The sequence below is a fragment of the Mycteria americana genome, chromosome 11 (genome assembly GCF_035582795.1).
Source record: "Mycteria americana isolate JAX WOST 10 ecotype Jacksonville Zoo and Gardens chromosome 11, USCA_MyAme_1.0, whole genome shotgun sequence".
NCBI lineage: Eukaryota > Metazoa > Chordata > Aves > Ciconiiformes > Ciconiidae > Mycteria > Mycteria americana.
The window spans coordinates 20,443,882-20,462,371 of record NC_134375.1 but is presented as its reverse complement, the minus strand read 5'-3'; the positions used below and the strand labels follow the sequence as shown (position 1 = coordinate 20,462,371).

The following is an 18,490-nucleotide window of genomic DNA, read 5'->3' as shown; positions in this document are numbered from 1 at the left end:
TCTTTTTAACTTTAGATGAAATTTGAAGCTGTTTCCAGAACTGAAAATCCATTCTTTTCCTTTGACACCTAAATTTATTATTTCTAAATATTTCTCAACTGAAAAACCGTACACTCAATTTGATGTATATGGCCATGCAAATGGTGGTGTGTTTTGAATATTCTGTGTTGGTATTTGACAAAGATTTGAGGGGGCGTTTTTTGCTCAAGTCCCAGTCATTGTAAGTCGTGTCTCAGTTATGCCTCTTTGAGAATTAAGAATGAAGTCAGGAGGTGGTACTGCTGTGGGTGCTCCTGCATCTGGGGATTTTCATGTGGCACATAAAGTAAAAGAGAAAGATCAGGCTTTTAAGACCTGAGATCTGAGTTTTGGGCTGGCGCAATGACATTCTTTTTGACTAAAAAATTTACGCTTGATTTCAGTCAGTTCTCATTAGTGAACTGAAGGCTGAAACAGCTGATTTTCCTGCAGATGGCTTAACTGGTTTTCAGGTTTCAGTGTTGCTTTTAATTCTAACTGTCAGAAATGTGAAAATTGTTCAGGTAGTGCAAATGGGTGCAGGTTCTGTTTCCCACTTGCTGGATCGAGGTATGAATCTGTCGTCTGCTTTGACATGGTGAGATCTTTTACTCGGGAAACAAAGTGCAGTTTCTAAACCAAAAAGTTCTGAGCTATCCAGCAACAGAAGCGAGAGGAAACTCGAAGTTTTTTTCCCAAGTGCAGAAATCACGTTGAGCTGTGCCAGCAAAGACCTATGTATAAGCTCTGTTTAAGCTTCCGAAGTTCGTCTCGACTACATCATTTTGGAAGTGCCTGCTTTAGCAACTCAGCTGTCAAAGAGGGAATGACAAGCCACTGGAAGTGGTCACCTTTCCAGCTGGCATAGTGCTCCCAGAAGAGGCTATGCATCTGTCCCTTGAGAGGCAGACTTACAAAATGTTTGAAGCTTTGGCAAACGCGAATGCAAAGAACGTTGGCTTAAACGTAGTGCAGGATTACTGATCTGAATAAATAACTGGAAAAGCTATTCTGCATGTACTGCTCTGGGTGGATTTTCATTAATGGGTCTCGTAGAATCAATTGAAGGTAATGCATCCTTGTAAGTAAAGATGAGTGAATAGGATTTCACTCTGAAGTACAGAAGATGCTATCCAAAATTGCAAAGAGAAGATGATGCAGCATGTCTTTGCTACTTCTTCCAATAACAACAGAAATATTAACAATGCATTCACCTTACATAAAATGTAGAATTTTCATGTCCAGTATGAAAATTTTTCCTCCTCTTGCATGTGTCTGAAGGTCTTCAGGCCTCAGCCTCCTGGCTGCTATTTTGAAGAAAACTGACAGTGATCCCTCAGCTACTGGGATAGTATGCATTTCTCAGGCTTTATTTGCTTATGGGAGCTAAATGCTGAACTATTATGCAGATTTGCATAGAGTGCAAGGACTTTGATCTTGACAAAACACGTATTTTGCAGAACAATATTATCTTGGGAGCGATTAAAACTTGCATAAACAAAGGTGGTGTTTGTACTGGCAAACTTTTCCTGCTACTTCTCATTCTCTCCCCACCCCTTGCTTCCCCCTCACCCATCCACTGCTTACGTCATTGCTGCAGCTAGAAAGATCTTTGTTGCTTTCAGATGCTGTCACCTGCATAACAAAGCAGCGATCGAGTTGTATCATTTCTGAGCCTTCAGAAGTGTTAACAGATGTGCCTGTTCTTGCAAGCCAAAGAAGGTGCTGTATGAGGAGAAAGCTAAACTAGCTGTAGAAGCTGCAGAAGCTAAGAGAGACTAAATGTAGATGGTAGGGTAAAAGCCTGAATTTCTTTTTATCTTAAAGCTTCCTAAAATTGAAAACTGTTTTTTATGTTCCAGAGCTATTTGAACTATGTGGGTAGATTTGCAAGGAAGTTTGGTCTTCGTGATCTATGCCAATACAGTTGCAGTATTGGAAGTACGCAACTGGGGTGTGTGTCACACTTGTACATAACTTTCACTGATGCATTCATGCTTAGTGTTTGCTCAAGGGCAGAGTTGTGCTGAAAATCTCACATAGGAAAGGTGTAATTTCAGAAGTCACTTCAAATTATATCAAGATATTTGTGAGCTTTAGGTTGCACATTAAGAAAAACTCCTTCCCCAGGAGGGTGGTGCAGCAGTGGAGCAGGTGAGCCAGAGATGTGCAATCTTCATCCAGGGAGGCTTCCAGGTCAGCCCCAATCTAGCATTGCAAATAGCTCCTCTTAAGGGGTAGGTTGGGCTGGGTGACCTTCAGAGAGAGATCCCTTCCAACTGCTGTTTCTATGAGTCTGAAAATATGCTACCAACACATTTCTTCAGGACAATCTCGTGAGAATGAGCTTGCCTTGGAGTACCTGTTTTATTGGGACACTGAAATAGTTAATATGTGAATTCAGTCATGTATAAAATAGTGGGGCAAGTATGTATTCACTCCGTCAAGATGAAAGATCAAATGGTTTTTCATTGGGACTGGCTGTACTGTAACCTGCAAATGACTAACCTTCAGGAGTCCTGAAATTAACTTCCATAGATTTCTGACAGGGGCTGCCAGGGTTTAGGGTAGTTATGGGGTTCTTTTCAGTCACAAGAATAGAGAAGCAATGCTGTTTTAGCACAGATGACATGCAACATATTGAAGGTAAGACTGACACAGATCCTGACGGGTAATATGTTCACCAGTGCAGACTTCCACAAGTAATTTACCAATTAAAAATAGTGGAAAGAAAAATTGGACGTATTGCGACATAAACCACAGGATGGTGTTGACATAATGTTCGCCTTTTCTTTGCATTAGTCATATTTTAAAATATTTGGAAAATGCTGTTGGTTGTTATGAGTAGGCTGAAGAGCTTTCTGTGGGCTTTCCAGCATATCACAATATTAATTTAAGCTTGAGGTCAGAATTAATCATTTTTGTCTCTCTCCCCTTTTTTTAACCATCCCACAACAGAGATGTTACATTAAGTGTTACAGCTTTGCCTGCAAGTAAATAAAGTCCTGTCAATCTGAGCTGTCAGTCAAAGTCCAAAATGTCTGCCCTACTGCTTCTACATGAAAAAAGAAATCCCAGCAGGAGGTTGAAGAACAAAAAGTATAATGGGAAGCTTTCTGTGTGACAGCATGGGAAGAAGTAGTATTTTGCCACATTTTTGTTGTATTTTTGTGGTGCCCATTCATGGGCACTACAGAAGTGATTTCCATCTGTAAGGGAAGGGCCCTAAGTCCTAGTCTGTATCCTTAGTGGGCTTTAGGAAGCTGTTTTCACCCTTACTGGGTACGACGAAATAGGGGAGACTTACGTGTACAAATCCCAACCAAAGCCGTTTGATACCAAAGTTGCAGAGATCTGTGTTGTTTTGATTGCTGCATGTTTTAAGATAAGGTTTTGCTCTAATGCTATAGTCTTAGCTGTGGTAATTAAACTTGTTTTCCCAAGGAAATCTTAAAGAGAATTTCCTCAATTCCAAAGCATATTCTTAGCAATAGCTTCCCTGCAGTTGAGGTGGGAACAAAATCTAATATGCAGCTTAATATTGAGAATTTAAATGATAGAATGATATAATGAAGTACAGTGATCTCTGAATTCATAGATACACAGCTCGAATGTGCTTAGATGCCAGGTACTTTCAGAAACGTACGGAAGTGCGTTTATAGTACGTACTATAGTGCACAATAAAGAATTGAACTCCAGCTACTGGTAAGATATGCTGGTTGTAAAGAATAAAGATACTTTTTATCTCCAGTTTCACCATACTGTTTAAACCAAGGAGCCTTTGTTTTAAGAAAATGTTCCGTATTAGAAAATCCAAAGCTTTCACAATAGACTTTGATCCTTACTGTAAAATGAAAGGAGGAGGAAAGCTTTCACACCGAAATGCTAATAATGTTCTCTTTGTTAGTGCCTTTGTATTGCATATTAAGTGGATCTTTGCCTATCAGTCCAACTTCTGCAGCTTTGTAGGCATCTGCCTGCCCATAATACAGTCATCTTTGGACTGTGTGGTGGACTATACTTTTTTTTCAGCTGGGGAAGAATGCTGTTTATCCTTTGTAAAGTATCTGCTCTAAATGTGGATGGAACACTGTTAAACTAAAAGCATGTGTGTGGTGTAGGTGCACCGTTAATATACTGTTTCTATATTGTTAAATGGTGCAAACCAGAAGAGGCAGTGCAACTCTGGATTTATTGTATGAGCAATAACTACTCTTTAAATGCCTAATGATTACATGATTGGGCTCTTACATTGTGGTTTGATAAATGGAATGCTCGTGTTGTATTCCAGTTTCTTCAGCCTCTCCAGGAAAAAGAGGAATTAAAATATAATTTGCTAGGAAAGACCTGTACCTTTTAGGTGGGGGGAGGGGGGAGAAAGGCAAGTCTTTCCTAGGAAATTATGCTGGACTTGTGCATTTTTTTTTATAGTCCTTTTGAAAGCATGATGACAAGGTCAATAGTCCTGTATGCATTTTCAAATTATTTGCAAGTTGCTGAATGCTAGGCTTTCTAGATTTTTTTTAAAAAATCTGCTTATTTTTATTTATACTTTCTAAGTCCATTCAGTGCTTAGATGTCGCTGCAGTGAGCTTCTAGGCATTCTGCCAAGTCTTCAGCATTGTCAGGATGCTGGATAAAGTACAAAGAAAAATGCTTGTCTGTTTCCTTGTAAAAATTTACAGGTAGCATATAGCCTCAGAAGTAAGTCCACCCTTATTAAAGTAAGAGCAGAACTAGATGAAAACAGGACTGACTCTCATTTTCTCTATCTGTACAGCTAGTTAGAATCTACAGCTCACTTTGATGTGTAAGAACTGCAAATAACCACGAATTAATAACAAAGTCTGAGCTAGAGCTGTAGGCTTTTGGCAGCCAAAGGTGTCTGTGTTTAATAGTGTAAAATTGTGTAACAGCGTAACTGTTAAGATAAGTGAAGATAAGCCTCTTCTGAAGTATTAAAACTGAACAAAAATGGTTTGAAATTTTATAAGCTCACCATTATCATTGCCTTTCTTACAGTTGATCCTGTAGTTACAATGACATGTTTGGCAGAGCCTTGTTCCTATGCACTACAAGTGTATGGTTTCCACAAATGTTCTCATCCTTTTTAAAAATATCACCTTGTGCATTTTTTTAAAGTTGTTTTTATATCGCAACTTGACATTCATTTGATTCAAATATAGTAAGATATAGGAGCATATGGGGGAGGGGACTAAACATTATTTTTTGTCATAGAATATACTATGGTCAAGCTGATTGTTCATTTCCTAGGTTAATTTCTGTGGAAATGTGATTTCTCTGTATTGAAAAAAAACCAAATATAGATACTTGCGTGCAAATCTGACTTGAGGTGGAGCGAGTGCCACATGCCTCCTTGTACTCTTTTTTTTTTTTTTTTTTCCTAAAGTGTGTTTTGCTATATGCATTGCACTGCAAAGAACAAAGCAATGTAGCAGCAGTATTTTTCCACTGTGTTTTTAGAGAAGTTGTTTGTAAATGAATCTGAATGGAGATTGTTATGCTTTGGTAAGAATTGAAAGGGAATCTGTGTGCATGCTTTGGAGTAGTCACTAGGCAAGATTACTTTCTATTGTAAGTTACAGACTTTTTACATGGGAGTTTGAGAACAGCCATGCTGTGCCTGCTCAGAGAATGGATATGATTTAAGCCTCTGACACTATAACGACATAAAAACAAAAGTGATTTTGTTTTTCCTGTAGGAAAATAAAATATAGAAGAAAGGAATTTAAACTTGATTTGTTTGATGTTCTCATGTAATTGCTTCTTTTTACTAATTTCCTCTCTCTTTTTCTTCCAAGTTTGTGCTGAAGCTTTCAATCCAGATGAAGAGGAAGAAGATACAGAACAAAGGGTAAGAATGAGTGACTTGCATCATGCGCGGTTCTCTCTACAGTTTGACAGACAGATGTCTGTATGTCACCTTTTCCCTACCACTTGTGCATTTCGTTCTGAGAGGCTGTGTGGTATGCTGACATTGACAAAGTGACATTGCTCTGAAATTTAGGGCCATTTTGTCTCATGCACTTTTTAGTCACTATAGCTTTAATATAATTTTACTTCAAGGACTTGAGAGCTGTGCTTAAGTCTACCGTCTTTAAAATTTTGGATATTTTCCTTTCTTAATTATCTTAATGGCTTGTTGAGGCAATTCCTAGAGCATCGATGCTGTTGTGAAGAATTAGTTAAGCTTTGCCACAGCTGTTTCTTCATGGGTGCTTAAAATTCCTCACATGCTTTTTACTGCTTTTCTTGTCAAAGCAGTTCTGCCTGGGTAGGAGAAATACTTTGTTGAAATATTTTGAGACTGTGGCCACCTGTTGTCTGTTGTTTTTGAAAGTTGGGAATTTCTAGGAATTGCAAGTCCAGATACTGTAATTGTATTTCTTTAGAGATGCTTTTATGTGAGCAAATCCTGTAGCCTGGCTGGTGAGGGTCAGTGTTTTCTCTCTGGACTTCCGGTGTTCCTTTTCCAGATTCCATCTCAAGGATGCTTACACTTCTGCAATGAAAATCTAAGTTTAATTTAATTTCTCTTAAAGAAGATACTTCATAAATAAGGTGCTATAAAAAGAAAAAAAGACTATGAGTGTGTCTCATCATCCAAATGTTTGTAAACCTGGATACATTTTTTTTTCCTTCAAAAGTCTTAATTTTCCTGACTGCTGATTCAATATTCAATTTTCTCTTAAAATAAGGATCTGAGATCTGCTCAACTTTGGACAATTAATTTTTAGAAATGCCTACTAATGTAACTGTTTTTTGGAATCCTTGTTATTCCAGAAATATAGTTAATGTGTTGAATGTGAGGTAATTAATATTTTTATATATGTGTTCATAATTAGCCCCCAACATATATAAACATTTTTATGACATGGTGAGTGTTGGTTCCTTTAACCTGATGAGATGTTTATAATTGGAAAGAAGTAACAACAAAAAAATTTTCTCTCAAACAGCAAAGCTTTTATTTAAGTAATTTTGTTGGGGGGGAAAAAAAAAAGCTTCTTGGATAACTTCTGTTATTAGATGGGCTGAGTTACTTATGTATCATAAATCTTATAAACTACCTGTATGCCAATGATAAGTATATTGGGACCAATACAGGCAGAGTTTAGAAAGAAAACTCTTGGCTTTTTCCTCTGTTCCAAATGCTCAAGCCTTCACTAGCTGTGGCTGGATTAGAAGGGAAGGGAAGGGAAGGGAAAAGGCATCATCTTCTTTCTTGTCTGTCTTGACTGTTGTTTTGCATGTGTTAATTGTCAGCATAATATATTTCTTATGTCTCTTTCTTTCATTCTGTCTTGCACTGTATGTTTATATATAAATACTGTTTCTGCAAACAACAAAAAAGAACTGTATACTTTGACACTCTTAAATTGTGTTCTGCTTTTTCACTCTGAAGTGAAGGTTCAGTCTGTAATCATATTTCGTTGTTGTCATGACAGTTTTGTTTTACTTTGTTTTAAAGGTAGTTCATCCAAAAACGGATGAACAGCGATGCAGACTGCAGGAAGCATGTAAAGATATCCTGCTCTTCAAAAACCTAGATCAGGTAATATCATTTTAAGGAAATCTTAACTGGAGTCAATGGTTTGTAGGTACAGGTAATAGCATGATCTAACAGTCCAGACACTTGTTGGCATTGTGGTAGTTCATGAATTATTAATTATATGCAGGCTGGATTGGGACATGTGTTTGGAGATCAACAATCAATGAACGATATAAACAAACATGTCAAATTGTCAGTTACCATGATTGTCAGATGCCTCTCCCTGCAAATTCAATTTTTTTTTTTCTGTTAGAGAAAAGTTTGGGTTTTTTTTAATTCTTTTGCTTATCTTTCTATATTTGCTGTTGGGTACCATTGCACCTGATTTCCTTTTCCCTTGGAAACTGTTCATAACTTTATGGGCAGTTTAAAAAGGAAATTACTTACACAATTGTGGTATTGAACACTATCTACATTTGCATGATTTCAGATTGCTGCACCTTTTTCTTAAATGCCAATGTGTCAGTAAATTTTCTGTAAATGAATGTAATGCTTTTAGGTTGTTCCTGTTCTTACTTGTCTTACTGTTATTGCTGAAGTTGGTTATTAATTGCCTCAGCATTGAGTTTTAATGATGACTGTCTCCATTGCTCGCACTTAGTAATCTTAATTGGTATGAATTTTTTTAATGAGGATCATAGGATAGTTCAGGAACAGACCTTTGGAGGTCCTCTAATCCAGCCTCTGAGAGGTCATAGAATAAATGCATCTCACCTCTGGTCTGGTCCATGAAAACAGAACTGACATTTCTCCTACAGGTTGGGGAAGAATGAAAGCTGTAACACCAGCGGTGGTCCCTGCAGCTTCCTGGTTTGAATCATTGAGCTTTGCCTGAGATATGAAAGGATGGATGTGACAGCTTATGGTTTCAGAAACGCTGCTCAGCCTTCCTTGAAAACCAGGAAGTTCTCCCAGTTCTTGGTTGCTGTACAAACCCCAAGAGTCATTGAACTGCATTCTCAAAATAATTGTTGAAAGCTTTTGATTGCAGCAGGCTTGAGGAATTGACATTCTGTCAAAAAGTTTCCTTGAAAGCTGTCCTTTCCAAGACTGGCCTTTCACTGTTCTGGGAATCCTGTTGTCATTAAGCCTATTTACTTTAGACATGTTAAAGGTTCCTTTTGCAAGTAACCTGATTATGTACAGTAAAAAATGAAACATATTTAAGAACATTCACCAGCTCAGCGGGTATGTACAAAATGTGATCATTTGAATTAAGTAGGCCAATCTTTTAGCCTCCAGCAAAATCACCCAGAAGCAAAAATTAATAACCAGTTTATATTCAAAGATGACTTTGAAAAACAAATTTGAGCTGATAAAGTGGGCTTGGAAGAATACTGCTTCCTGGGAAAAGCTTTCTAAGCAGCTGAGAAGTAATGGAAATGATCTTAACTGCAACTGTTAAAGACTCAGGCTTTAAGACAGCACATGGCTGAAAAAGATGACTGCAGTCCATACATTGATTATAGTATGATAAAGGGCACTTAGCAGAGAGGGGAGAGCTTTCGTAATAATGGGTATAAAGGGAGTATGGAACTTGCATCCTTTCACCCCTCCTCCCAATAATTTATTTTTAACTCCCTTTGTATAATGTGACTGGTTTGGAAGGTTGGCTGTAGAATATCCACTGAAAGGCAGAACGCATGGCTGCTGCTTTTGCTCAGTGTATATTGTCCTTTAATAATTGTGAGGAACACTTTCAAATTAAGGCTCAAAATATGATGTTCTGCTTCTTAACCTCTAAAAGAGTGTCATGCAAAACTGTTAAATACAAGCAAACAAACCCGACAACAAAACTGCATAAAACCCCTTTAGGATTTTATGATTGTGTGACTCCCAATGTCCTGGCCAAATTCATCCCTTTTCCACTGGTTGCATTTAGGTGAACTGTGCTGAATTTAGGCCCAGTGACTCAACATTTAAAAGGTTAAATGTCTTCACTTGCATGAATAGTTGCTGTAATACTTGGTATCAAACACAAGGGAGCCATTGTCCAGTGGATCACTTCTAGCAAGGTTCATGTTGAACTTTGGACTAAAATCAATTCAGATTGTCAGAGAGTTTTAACCCTGAGATTTTGAGCATCCCCAATGATAAACCTGATCTATGTTTCACTATGAAGTGCTGGGAGAGTAGATAACTTCTCTCCTGTTAAAAGCTCTGTATCATGTATCATACGTAGGCTCCACGGTGTCTTATAAATGAGTTTGTAGAATCCTCGTTACAACTGAATTTTGTACTGCGTAAGAGCAATGACTGTTATCCTTACCAGCAAGGCCCCGAGCATGCTCAGTACCCATATTTAAACCAAGAGGGTTTTTTACAGTTCAGAAATCTGACGAAGCTTGTCCTTCTATTGACAGAAGAGCTCAGTGTTTTATTTACTTAAAATGATAAGTCTTTGCCTGTTTATCCTCCAAATAAAGCATTATTGAGTTACAGTGTTTTTAAAAAGCTTTTTAAAATCTGCATTGCTTGTTTTCTGACAACTGTTACTTAAATGCATGCTGTGAAATATGTGGTTAAAATAACTGCCTTTCATGCAATGATTGTTTGTTTAGCTTAAATATCAGGGGAGTTTTTAAAGACAAGAAAACAGGATTCTAGTGAAAAGATAGGCAATATTTTCAATATAGTGGTGCCTACAGATGCTGCAATGATTATTCCCAACTTAAGGAGCGCAGTAAATATTTCGAGTGTATCTAGCAGCATAAAGACTAGTTTGCGTGTTCATGCAGTATATTTTTAGAAACTCAGCTGTGATCTACATCTTCAACTTTGAACATCTGGTCATTGAGAATGGAATGAAAGTCTATTGTTAATGGACTTTGGAATAACAAAGATGGCAAAGCAGCTCAGCATTGAGGCAAGGCATTTATATGGCATCATCTCTCTTGGGTTTCACAGCTTCCCTGGCTGTGCTGCCTACAAAAAAAGTTTAGTCATGGCTCGTCAGAGAAACCTAGCTTGAGTCTGCTGTGCAGACCAGCATTATCCCATTTTCTGTATGTGCTCCCCATCTGTACCTATCTGATCTTGTCTTGTGCTGGAATTGCAGGTTCTCTAAGACACAGGCTATCTAGGGAAATAACTCTGTGTAGAGTCTTGTTCAGTACAGTCCTGAGCATGACTGGGGCTCTCAGATGATGACAGTACAAATAAGTTACTAATAAATCGTGGTGTAGTTTCTAGACGTACATACATATAATGAAATATATGTACTGTTGACATAAATCAATATGTATCCATTGCAGTGAAGCTGTGTCAGATTATACCAAGTGAGAGCTTGCTGTATGTGTGTGATTTGGCACTGAAATGGTATGCATAAGCTAAGCCATTTGGATATAGATTTGAGATAATAACTCTTCTGTAATGGAAGTATCTATGTTTGTCTGCATTATTGAACTTATATTACTAAGCTGGGAACAAGTGAGGTACTTACTAGTGGAAATCAACATTTAATATCGGTATCACTTGTATTTGCATACAGTAAAAATAATGCAATGCATGTTGCACTTCACTATTCAGATCAAGTCAAATGAGTTCACCCTTGTCCAGCAATAATGCTAAGGTGTATCTTCTGAGAGTTTTTTTTGATGTTTATTTTATTTTTTTCCCCCTCCTGTTTGTTTTATAGGAGCAGCTGTCTCAGGTCCTTGATGCCATGTTTGAGAGGAAGGTGAAACCTCAGGAACATGTGATTGACCAAGGTGATGATGGAGACAACTTCTATGTCATCGAGCGGTAAGCAGCTGTGCCTTTGAAATGTAGAGTATGTTTCTTTTCAGTTTGTTAGAAATGGCAGGGAATGCTTACTGCAGGACAGTTTCTGAAGGAAACTTACTTTTTGCAGGCATTGCTTCTTCCTTTGATCTTTCCATTTTCCCCTTTAGGCCCCCACTGACTTTTGGATCATTTGCCCAGGGGCAATCAAATTTGACAGATGGACATTTCAAACCTGCTGGGTTTTAACACATTCTGTGTGACTGTGTAAAAACTCAGATACTGTTTTCTCTGAGGGAAGGGCTGCAGCATGAGCTTGCCTAGGATTTGTTCAGTTTAGCTTTTGTGCCCATCAGCATATGCCTAGCTTAAAACCAGCCATATTATATGCTGTCTCTAGACCAGGATGTGTTTTTTCTGAAGAAAGGAGGGGGAAAAGCAGCGAAAGAAACCATATGGTAAGGGAAGGGATAGGAGATTATTTTGGAGAAGGAGAATACAGGAAATAAAAATCAATGGTAGTGGCTACCATGGAACAACCTGGACTTTGTCCAATTAGAGTTGATCACTGACTTCAGAGACACTTGTGGTTACTTTGCTTCTGTTGGTCATGTGGTTTGTTTGCAGAGTTTAAGGTGCCATTTAGCAATTTCTTGCATCAAGCAAATTCACATGATAATTTTGTGGATCATATATATGTGCAACAGGCATATAATAGAGATGTGTGTGCATGCACATTTTAGGTATCTTTTATCATTTTGGAAGAAATTCTTGCTAATGTTACTTTTAATCACTGTATTTGAAGAAGAATTAAGGACACAGATTTATTTCCTCCTGTAAAACTGTAATATTAAACAGAATATTACTGGCCGAATTATAAAAGTCTGTTGGAACATGATCTTAGCAAACTGCTTTTTTGATGCAGTTACCTTCCTTATTACTGAAATAATGGCACCATTAATATTGTATTAAATGCTTTCAGAGCAGTTCTTCAAGACAACGTGTTGCCTTTTGAATTGTCATTTATGCTGTGCTTAAGGAATTTGCAAAAGAATTTCTAGGTTAGAAATTGTTCATTTTAAATGATCCTTATTCATTTTAAGGACATTCGCCTTTCTGATTAGTGGAATTACAGAACATAAGGCTATCTCAAATGTATTCTGACCGTATGCCCATTCTGTCCTCTACCATACCATCCCATTAGTCTAAACCAGTGCCCCATTTCTACACTCAGCTATCTCCCTCAACCGCTCTGCCTCAGACCAGTCCCATGTCTTTGGCTAGATGGCAAGGGAAGGAACTTGTCCTATGTTCACTGGCGAGATCAGGCTGTCCCAGATAAGATTAAGTTACTGCAGATCAGAACTCATGGGAGCCAGAGCCACCAGCTCTGCAAAGATGAGGTGTATGCAGAGCAGCGGTTTCTAATCTTGAGGAAACTTAAACTCAGTTTGGGAGCATCTCAAAAATGTTAGATACCATCAGCCTATTTTAATTTGTTTCTGTGTAAGGCTCTTAACATGTTGGTTACTAAAAATCTCTTCCTGCTATGAGTTTTAACCTAAAATAAAGAAGTGAAATGGAACCTTATCTTTGATATTCAGGTAAATATTTTTATGGTCTCTGTTCTACAGATGTAATGCTATTCCACAATGGTTTTTTCTATCAAGAGATAGTTGGGTTGGAAGATTTCAGGTTTTTAAGTTTTCATTTAGTTTTACTCTCAAGGTATAATACACCAGTAACATAAATATGTTGCCAAAAGTACGTGGCAGAAAGGCTATAGTGAGGGGAAATCAAACTTGGTGTTGTCTAGGAATAGAGCATACCAGCCTTTGCTGTAAACACCAACTTGGCTGAAACTCTTATGTTGGCTATTCAGTTATTAGAAAGAATTCTACAGTTATGTATTTTCTGTCCCACTCTCTCCCTTTCCAGTCCTCCTCCCTTCCAGTCCTCCTCCACCTCTCACCCCTCATTTTTTCATGCGGGGTGAGAAAAGAATAGCGGGATACTGGCGCTTATGGAAAGCTACAATATTTCCACTTGCCTGCAAGTGCAAATTCAGGGGACTCTGGCTCTTTCAAGGCATCAGTAGGCATGTCTTGTTACTCTTAAGATAAGTCATTAATGCCTAAATATCCCTGAGGATTAGTTTCTTCCTGTCTGAATGAACAGTGACGTTGTGTTGCAGGTGTAACTCTTTAACTTCTTGTCTGCATAGAAAAATAAGCTTTCTGGCACAGGCCTCTTTTTTCCCCAAAGTCTTCTGGTTGTAATACTTCCTCACCAGATCACTTTTGTCTGAGCGTCTTTTACAGAGGGACAGCAGGCAGGACAGATGCAACTTGAGGATGCAGCAGCTATTTAGAGCTTACTGCATGGAAGGGAGAGCTGGGAGGACTGTGTTGCATGGCTAAACATTAGTATGCTCATCACTGCTGAGGAGTCGGCTGATGAGCCTCTGCTGATTGAGCAGTCATCAGTCAGGAGGGGCAGCATTGGCCTCTGTTGCCTCTTGGAACAGACTGATCCACAATCTTGCTGAGTTGCCCTCTTCTGCTTTTCTGCCTTTTTTTTCCTTGGGGTTTTATATTTTTTCATGTCAGTATTTTTCTTTTGAGTCCTTGAGCTCCTAACGATTACCATCTCAACAATTACACTTCGGTCTGTGTTTTTATTCTTCTTATCTTGCAGGGCTTTAGCTCACGGGCTCACAGCTCAGCAACAGTTTTCTCAATAAAGCTGAGCCAAGGTCACCCAGTGGTGCCTCACCAATTTAGTCCTTGGGCCACAGACAGCTGAATGCTTGGCTGAAGGTTACGTGGCTATAGTTATTTGGAAATAAATGGCACTAGTAAGTGACTTTCAGGCTGAGGGATGGGAAGAAGTTGTTGCATTTGCTGAAGGTGCTCACAGGTGGTTCTTCTAGATCAAAAAGCCTCTGAAGATAGTTGCCTCTGGTGCCTCTCAGAGAATCATTAAATAGATAATTGGGCATTACAAGAATTAGTGAAACTTTCCATCAGCACAAATCCTTATTTAGTTTACTGTCAGCATGCTGTTGGTATCTTTCTCTGTCTCCTAGGTGTGAGTAAGCAGTAGAGTGTAAAAAGTGTCTAGTAAGGATGTTATGCAGTCTTCATGCGCTTAGCTTCCTCCTTTAGCTTTCTCAGTGACAGAGATTAAATTTCTTGGATCTTCTGACATGTCTGAATCTGGCCCATCTACTATTGATCCAGTAGCCAAACTTTTCTCTGGGTCTGAAAGGCTTTAATACAGTAGACCCTCAAGTCATTGTGCAAAGCTTCCTCACTTTGATGTATTTCAGCTGTTTGTTTGTTTGCATGTAATGTCCACTTTGTGGAATCTCCTACAAATGAAGCTGGCATAAAGCTGTCCTGTGGTGTTTTGGTTTTGGTTTTTTTTTTTTTTTTTTAGATGCAGCAGTCTTCAAAGGTAGCTAACAAACCCAGGGCTGTCCATCAGCAATCCTGAAAGACCCTCTGATGATAATACTAGGCACGTCTCACCAATGAGTTTGTTCCCATACTTGTTTATCATGAGAAGTTTCACCTACTGCCATTTCTCTTTTTTTGTTGGTGATTCTTTTTTTTTCTTACGTGCCTAATGATGTTCTGGGAGATAATACCATTCCTTCTGACAAAGGTCTAAACTCCTGGGGAAAATTATATGCATGTTCAGCTACTTAAAGCCAGGAAGGTGTACCCTACCTGCTTTTCTCCAGGGCATGATATATTTTGTAAAGTCTCTTAGGCCAGTGGCTAGTCCCTGAATGATCTCTGGTGCCATAGCCAAGAATTAATCAAGCCTAGTCAATCTATTTTTAAATTATTTTTTTAAAGCTCCAAGCGTAAGACAGTCCTGAGGGTGTTACAGACACTTGTTTGACTTTTAAAGGGCTACCTTTCTGTGCATAGCCTGTTTCTTCATGTGCAGTTGCTGTGGTGCAGTTTGATCCAGATTTGTGTCTCGAGCTTTGACTCGCTGGACTGGTACCTGCATCTTCATCAAAGTAGTCTTTTGATTCTTCGTAAATTCTGGGATACTGTTCCCTTAACTTCATTATAATGTAGGAAGTGTGCCTCTTGGAGAACAGGGTGAGGAGGCCTTTCCAATTTAAACAGGTTACAGTTACCTGTGAACAAAGTGCAAGGAGGCTTCTGGTACTTGAAAACTTTCCTCTTGATGTGTTCAGAGATCCTGGCTAGGTGTCAGCAGTTTTAGAGAGCTTTCCTGTTTCTAGAAGTGAGCTATAACAACAACAAAAAAGGAATTAAAAAACTTTTAGGTTGTCCACTTTAATTTGAAGCCAGTGTGACTAGAGTGGAACCCATAATGTTCTGCAAAACTGCTGGAAGTTACTTATCCATGCTTCCTAAGCTTGTGCATCCTACAGTGTCACCTCAGCACACAGAGCTTTGTGAGATGCTCTTCAAGTTCGAACATTGCATGCTGTAACCTGCATTCTTCAGTAGCCACACCTCCATGAAAATGGTGATAAAATTGGTTGGTTCAACTGTCAGTGTGCTCGGAGTTGCAGCATGGTGCAAAGTTGAACTGAGTGATAAAAGTTTTGGTCATAAGGGAGCTATTAGACAAATACCAGGTGAGAAATGGTTGCCTCTAGGGATCTCTGTGCTACAGTGTAAAGATGTGGCATGTATAACATTCCTGAACTAGCTTTAAATCCTCCAGCTTGAGGGATCAGTATGTGCTGCTCATAATAAGACTGGTCAGTTTGCACTGCAAAACTCACTCAGTATCCTAGGTATGTAAAGAAAGGCCCTTTCTGTGATCTTTGTGCGTATACGGCATCACTGTTTTCCATATGAGAGCTGGGTAGTTTGACTCTAGCATGGGCATATGCAGATACAAGTTACAGTTGCATCTCAGGGTTATGATATAGACATACGCTTAAGCTGGAGTTGAGGCAAAGCCATAGGAGCAGGTGAGCAGTTGGACTGAGTGTATCCCAAAGGTACTGCAGCACTGCTGTCACTGAGAAAACGGGTATAGATGGATCCAAGTCACTCTAAAGAGGCCTCACTGGATAACACGCATGCCGTGGAAAGACAAATACTGTTAAAGGCGATGAAACTACCTTCACCCTGGCCAGAGCACTTACAATAGCAATGTCAAAATACTATGCAGAGGAAACCAAGTAGATCAGGAGTGAAATGTTTTATTAAGAGAGAATTATTGTGAAAATAGCGTAGATAGAAGCAGCTTAGTATCAGGCAATTGGAAAGCTCAATAAAGCATGTTCCATCTCACCCAGCAATAAGAGGACTATTTGTTTAACAGCAAAAAGCTGTTTTTATGATTTGTACTGGGATGTTGTCTAATAAAAAGCGTCTATTCCATTGTTTTCCAGGGGATTGTATGACATTGTTGTAGCAAAAGACAACCAGTCACGCTGTGTGGGCCGCTATGATAATCACGGCAGTTTTGGGGAACTGGCATTGATGTACAACACTCCTCGAGCTGCCACCATTGTTGCCACAACAGAAGGAGCCCTTTGGGGACTGGTAAGGAAAGGAAGTTGCTCTCATATGCATAATATTTTAAACACTAACTCACAGTGTCCAGTGCTTCTCTTGGTATGGCTCCTTGTGCTAATAGCTATTTTATCATCGTTATCTCACCTCCTGGCATAGGACATCCATTGTGCAAATCTTTTTGGCCACCTTTCTAGAAAAACTTGCCTATAAAAACGATATCACTAGTTTTATCTGTCCCTTTATTATTTTGCATTTGCTGTAATTGTGGCTTTTGTTAGGGTTTTGTTTTCATCCTGCGGAGGACATTGGAGGCATTAATGCACGTATTTGATGGGAGGAGGAAACAATATCTAAATGACGTTATTTATTTTCAACTTGCCTTCCTACCATTTTGTCTGCTTTAAGGGAATGGGAAGGTGTTAAGTATCTTCTTAAGGATATCAGTAATTTGAAGAGCTAGGAAAACTGCCCAAAGCTTTGTTTTCCTTCAAAATAAACTGTCATGTTGTTTCTGGTCCCTTTGTGTTACCGTGGAAGAGGTTCTCAGGTCAGCATGACCTATGAGATACCAAGCTAAATGATGGTGTTGCTTTGTCTCTAGCCCCGCAGTGTTGAATGTGAAGCTGTAGACATTAGTTTCCTTTTTTTAGTTCTTTTCTCTGTACTATTTGGATAGGGTTATTTTCACAGTGCTCTTACTCATCAGTGAGGGCTCACATAATAAACAGATTGTGTGATCAACGAAGCTTTTGAAGCCAGAAGTGTTGTGGGCTTTCTGTGTGCTCTGGGCTCCTCGGCAACTATCGCTGCGGGTTGACCATGTGTTGTGACCTTGATTATAGGCCTGATAAGCTGCTACACACTTATGCAATCTCAGCGCTTGCTGAGAGATCTGACTCCTGACTTCCCTTTTCTTTGTGAGCTGAAAGAAAAGATTTTGGTAAATCAACCAGGGAGTAATGTCAGAATCTAATTTCTTGAACAAGACAGAACAAAACAGCTACCTACAAACTGAGCTCATTCATAAAAGGAAGAAAATGAGAAGATGATTCTTTGTTCCAGTTTGCCTTTGAAAAGAACTGCACAAATTGGGTTAATTTTGGGTTTGTTTTTTCTGTGATTACATTCACTTAATTAGCAAAGTGTAGTTGAAGGGGGACCTCTTGCTAGTTATCTGTCCTGTGGATATTTTATTAACTAAGGCTGCGTTTTCCTGCCTAAAACTTTGGTTATTTCTTACAGTTATTCTGTCGTTGCCATGTTTTATTGTACTATATTGTGCCTGATGTACTTTAAACGTTGTATTTTTATTAGTCTGCAGAAGTCATTGCTAAAGCTCATGGGTTATCTGCCATTTAGGAAATGTGGATTACTCCTGCTGCATTGCAGACTTAGGCCAACAAAAGCCTGGAAGGCTCAGGCACAAAGCAGTTATCAAATGTGGGTCTCTTCTGGAGCAGAGAAACGTCCTCAGCCTTTGCTGCTGAACGTGTCTGGGGAAAACCTCACGATCACACACGCTTCCTTCACTGCTCTGTCTTTTTTGTTCAAATACTGCTGCTTCTCTTCCCTCACTGGTACTCTCAAACAAATGAATTCTGAATTTTTTATGCTTTTGCAATTCCTCTGCCCATTTCTGCACCTTTCTGCTTCT

At 38.9% G+C, this 18,490-nt stretch overlaps 2 protein-coding genes across 2 annotated transcripts in view; both read left to right on the top strand.

Moving 5' to 3' along the window:
• Positions 1 to 18,490, top strand: part of KCTD6 (potassium channel tetramerization domain containing 6) — a 117,666-nt gene that overhangs the window by 26,760 nt on the left and 72,416 nt on the right. The window lies entirely within an intron of this gene.
• The window catches only part of PRKAR2A (protein kinase cAMP-dependent type II regulatory subunit alpha), a 69,464-nt gene that overhangs the window by 38,780 nt on the left and 12,194 nt on the right, over positions 1 to 18,490 (top strand). The window contains exons 3-6 of the mRNA XM_075514362.1: positions 5,841 to 5,893; positions 7,508 to 7,591; positions 11,226 to 11,332; positions 16,710 to 16,863. Of these exons, the coding sequence (XP_075370477.1) occupies positions 5,841 to 5,893; positions 7,508 to 7,591; positions 11,226 to 11,332; positions 16,710 to 16,863 (398 nt within the window). The remainder of the gene's footprint in view (positions 1 to 5,840; positions 5,894 to 7,507; positions 7,592 to 11,225; positions 11,333 to 16,709; positions 16,864 to 18,490) is intronic.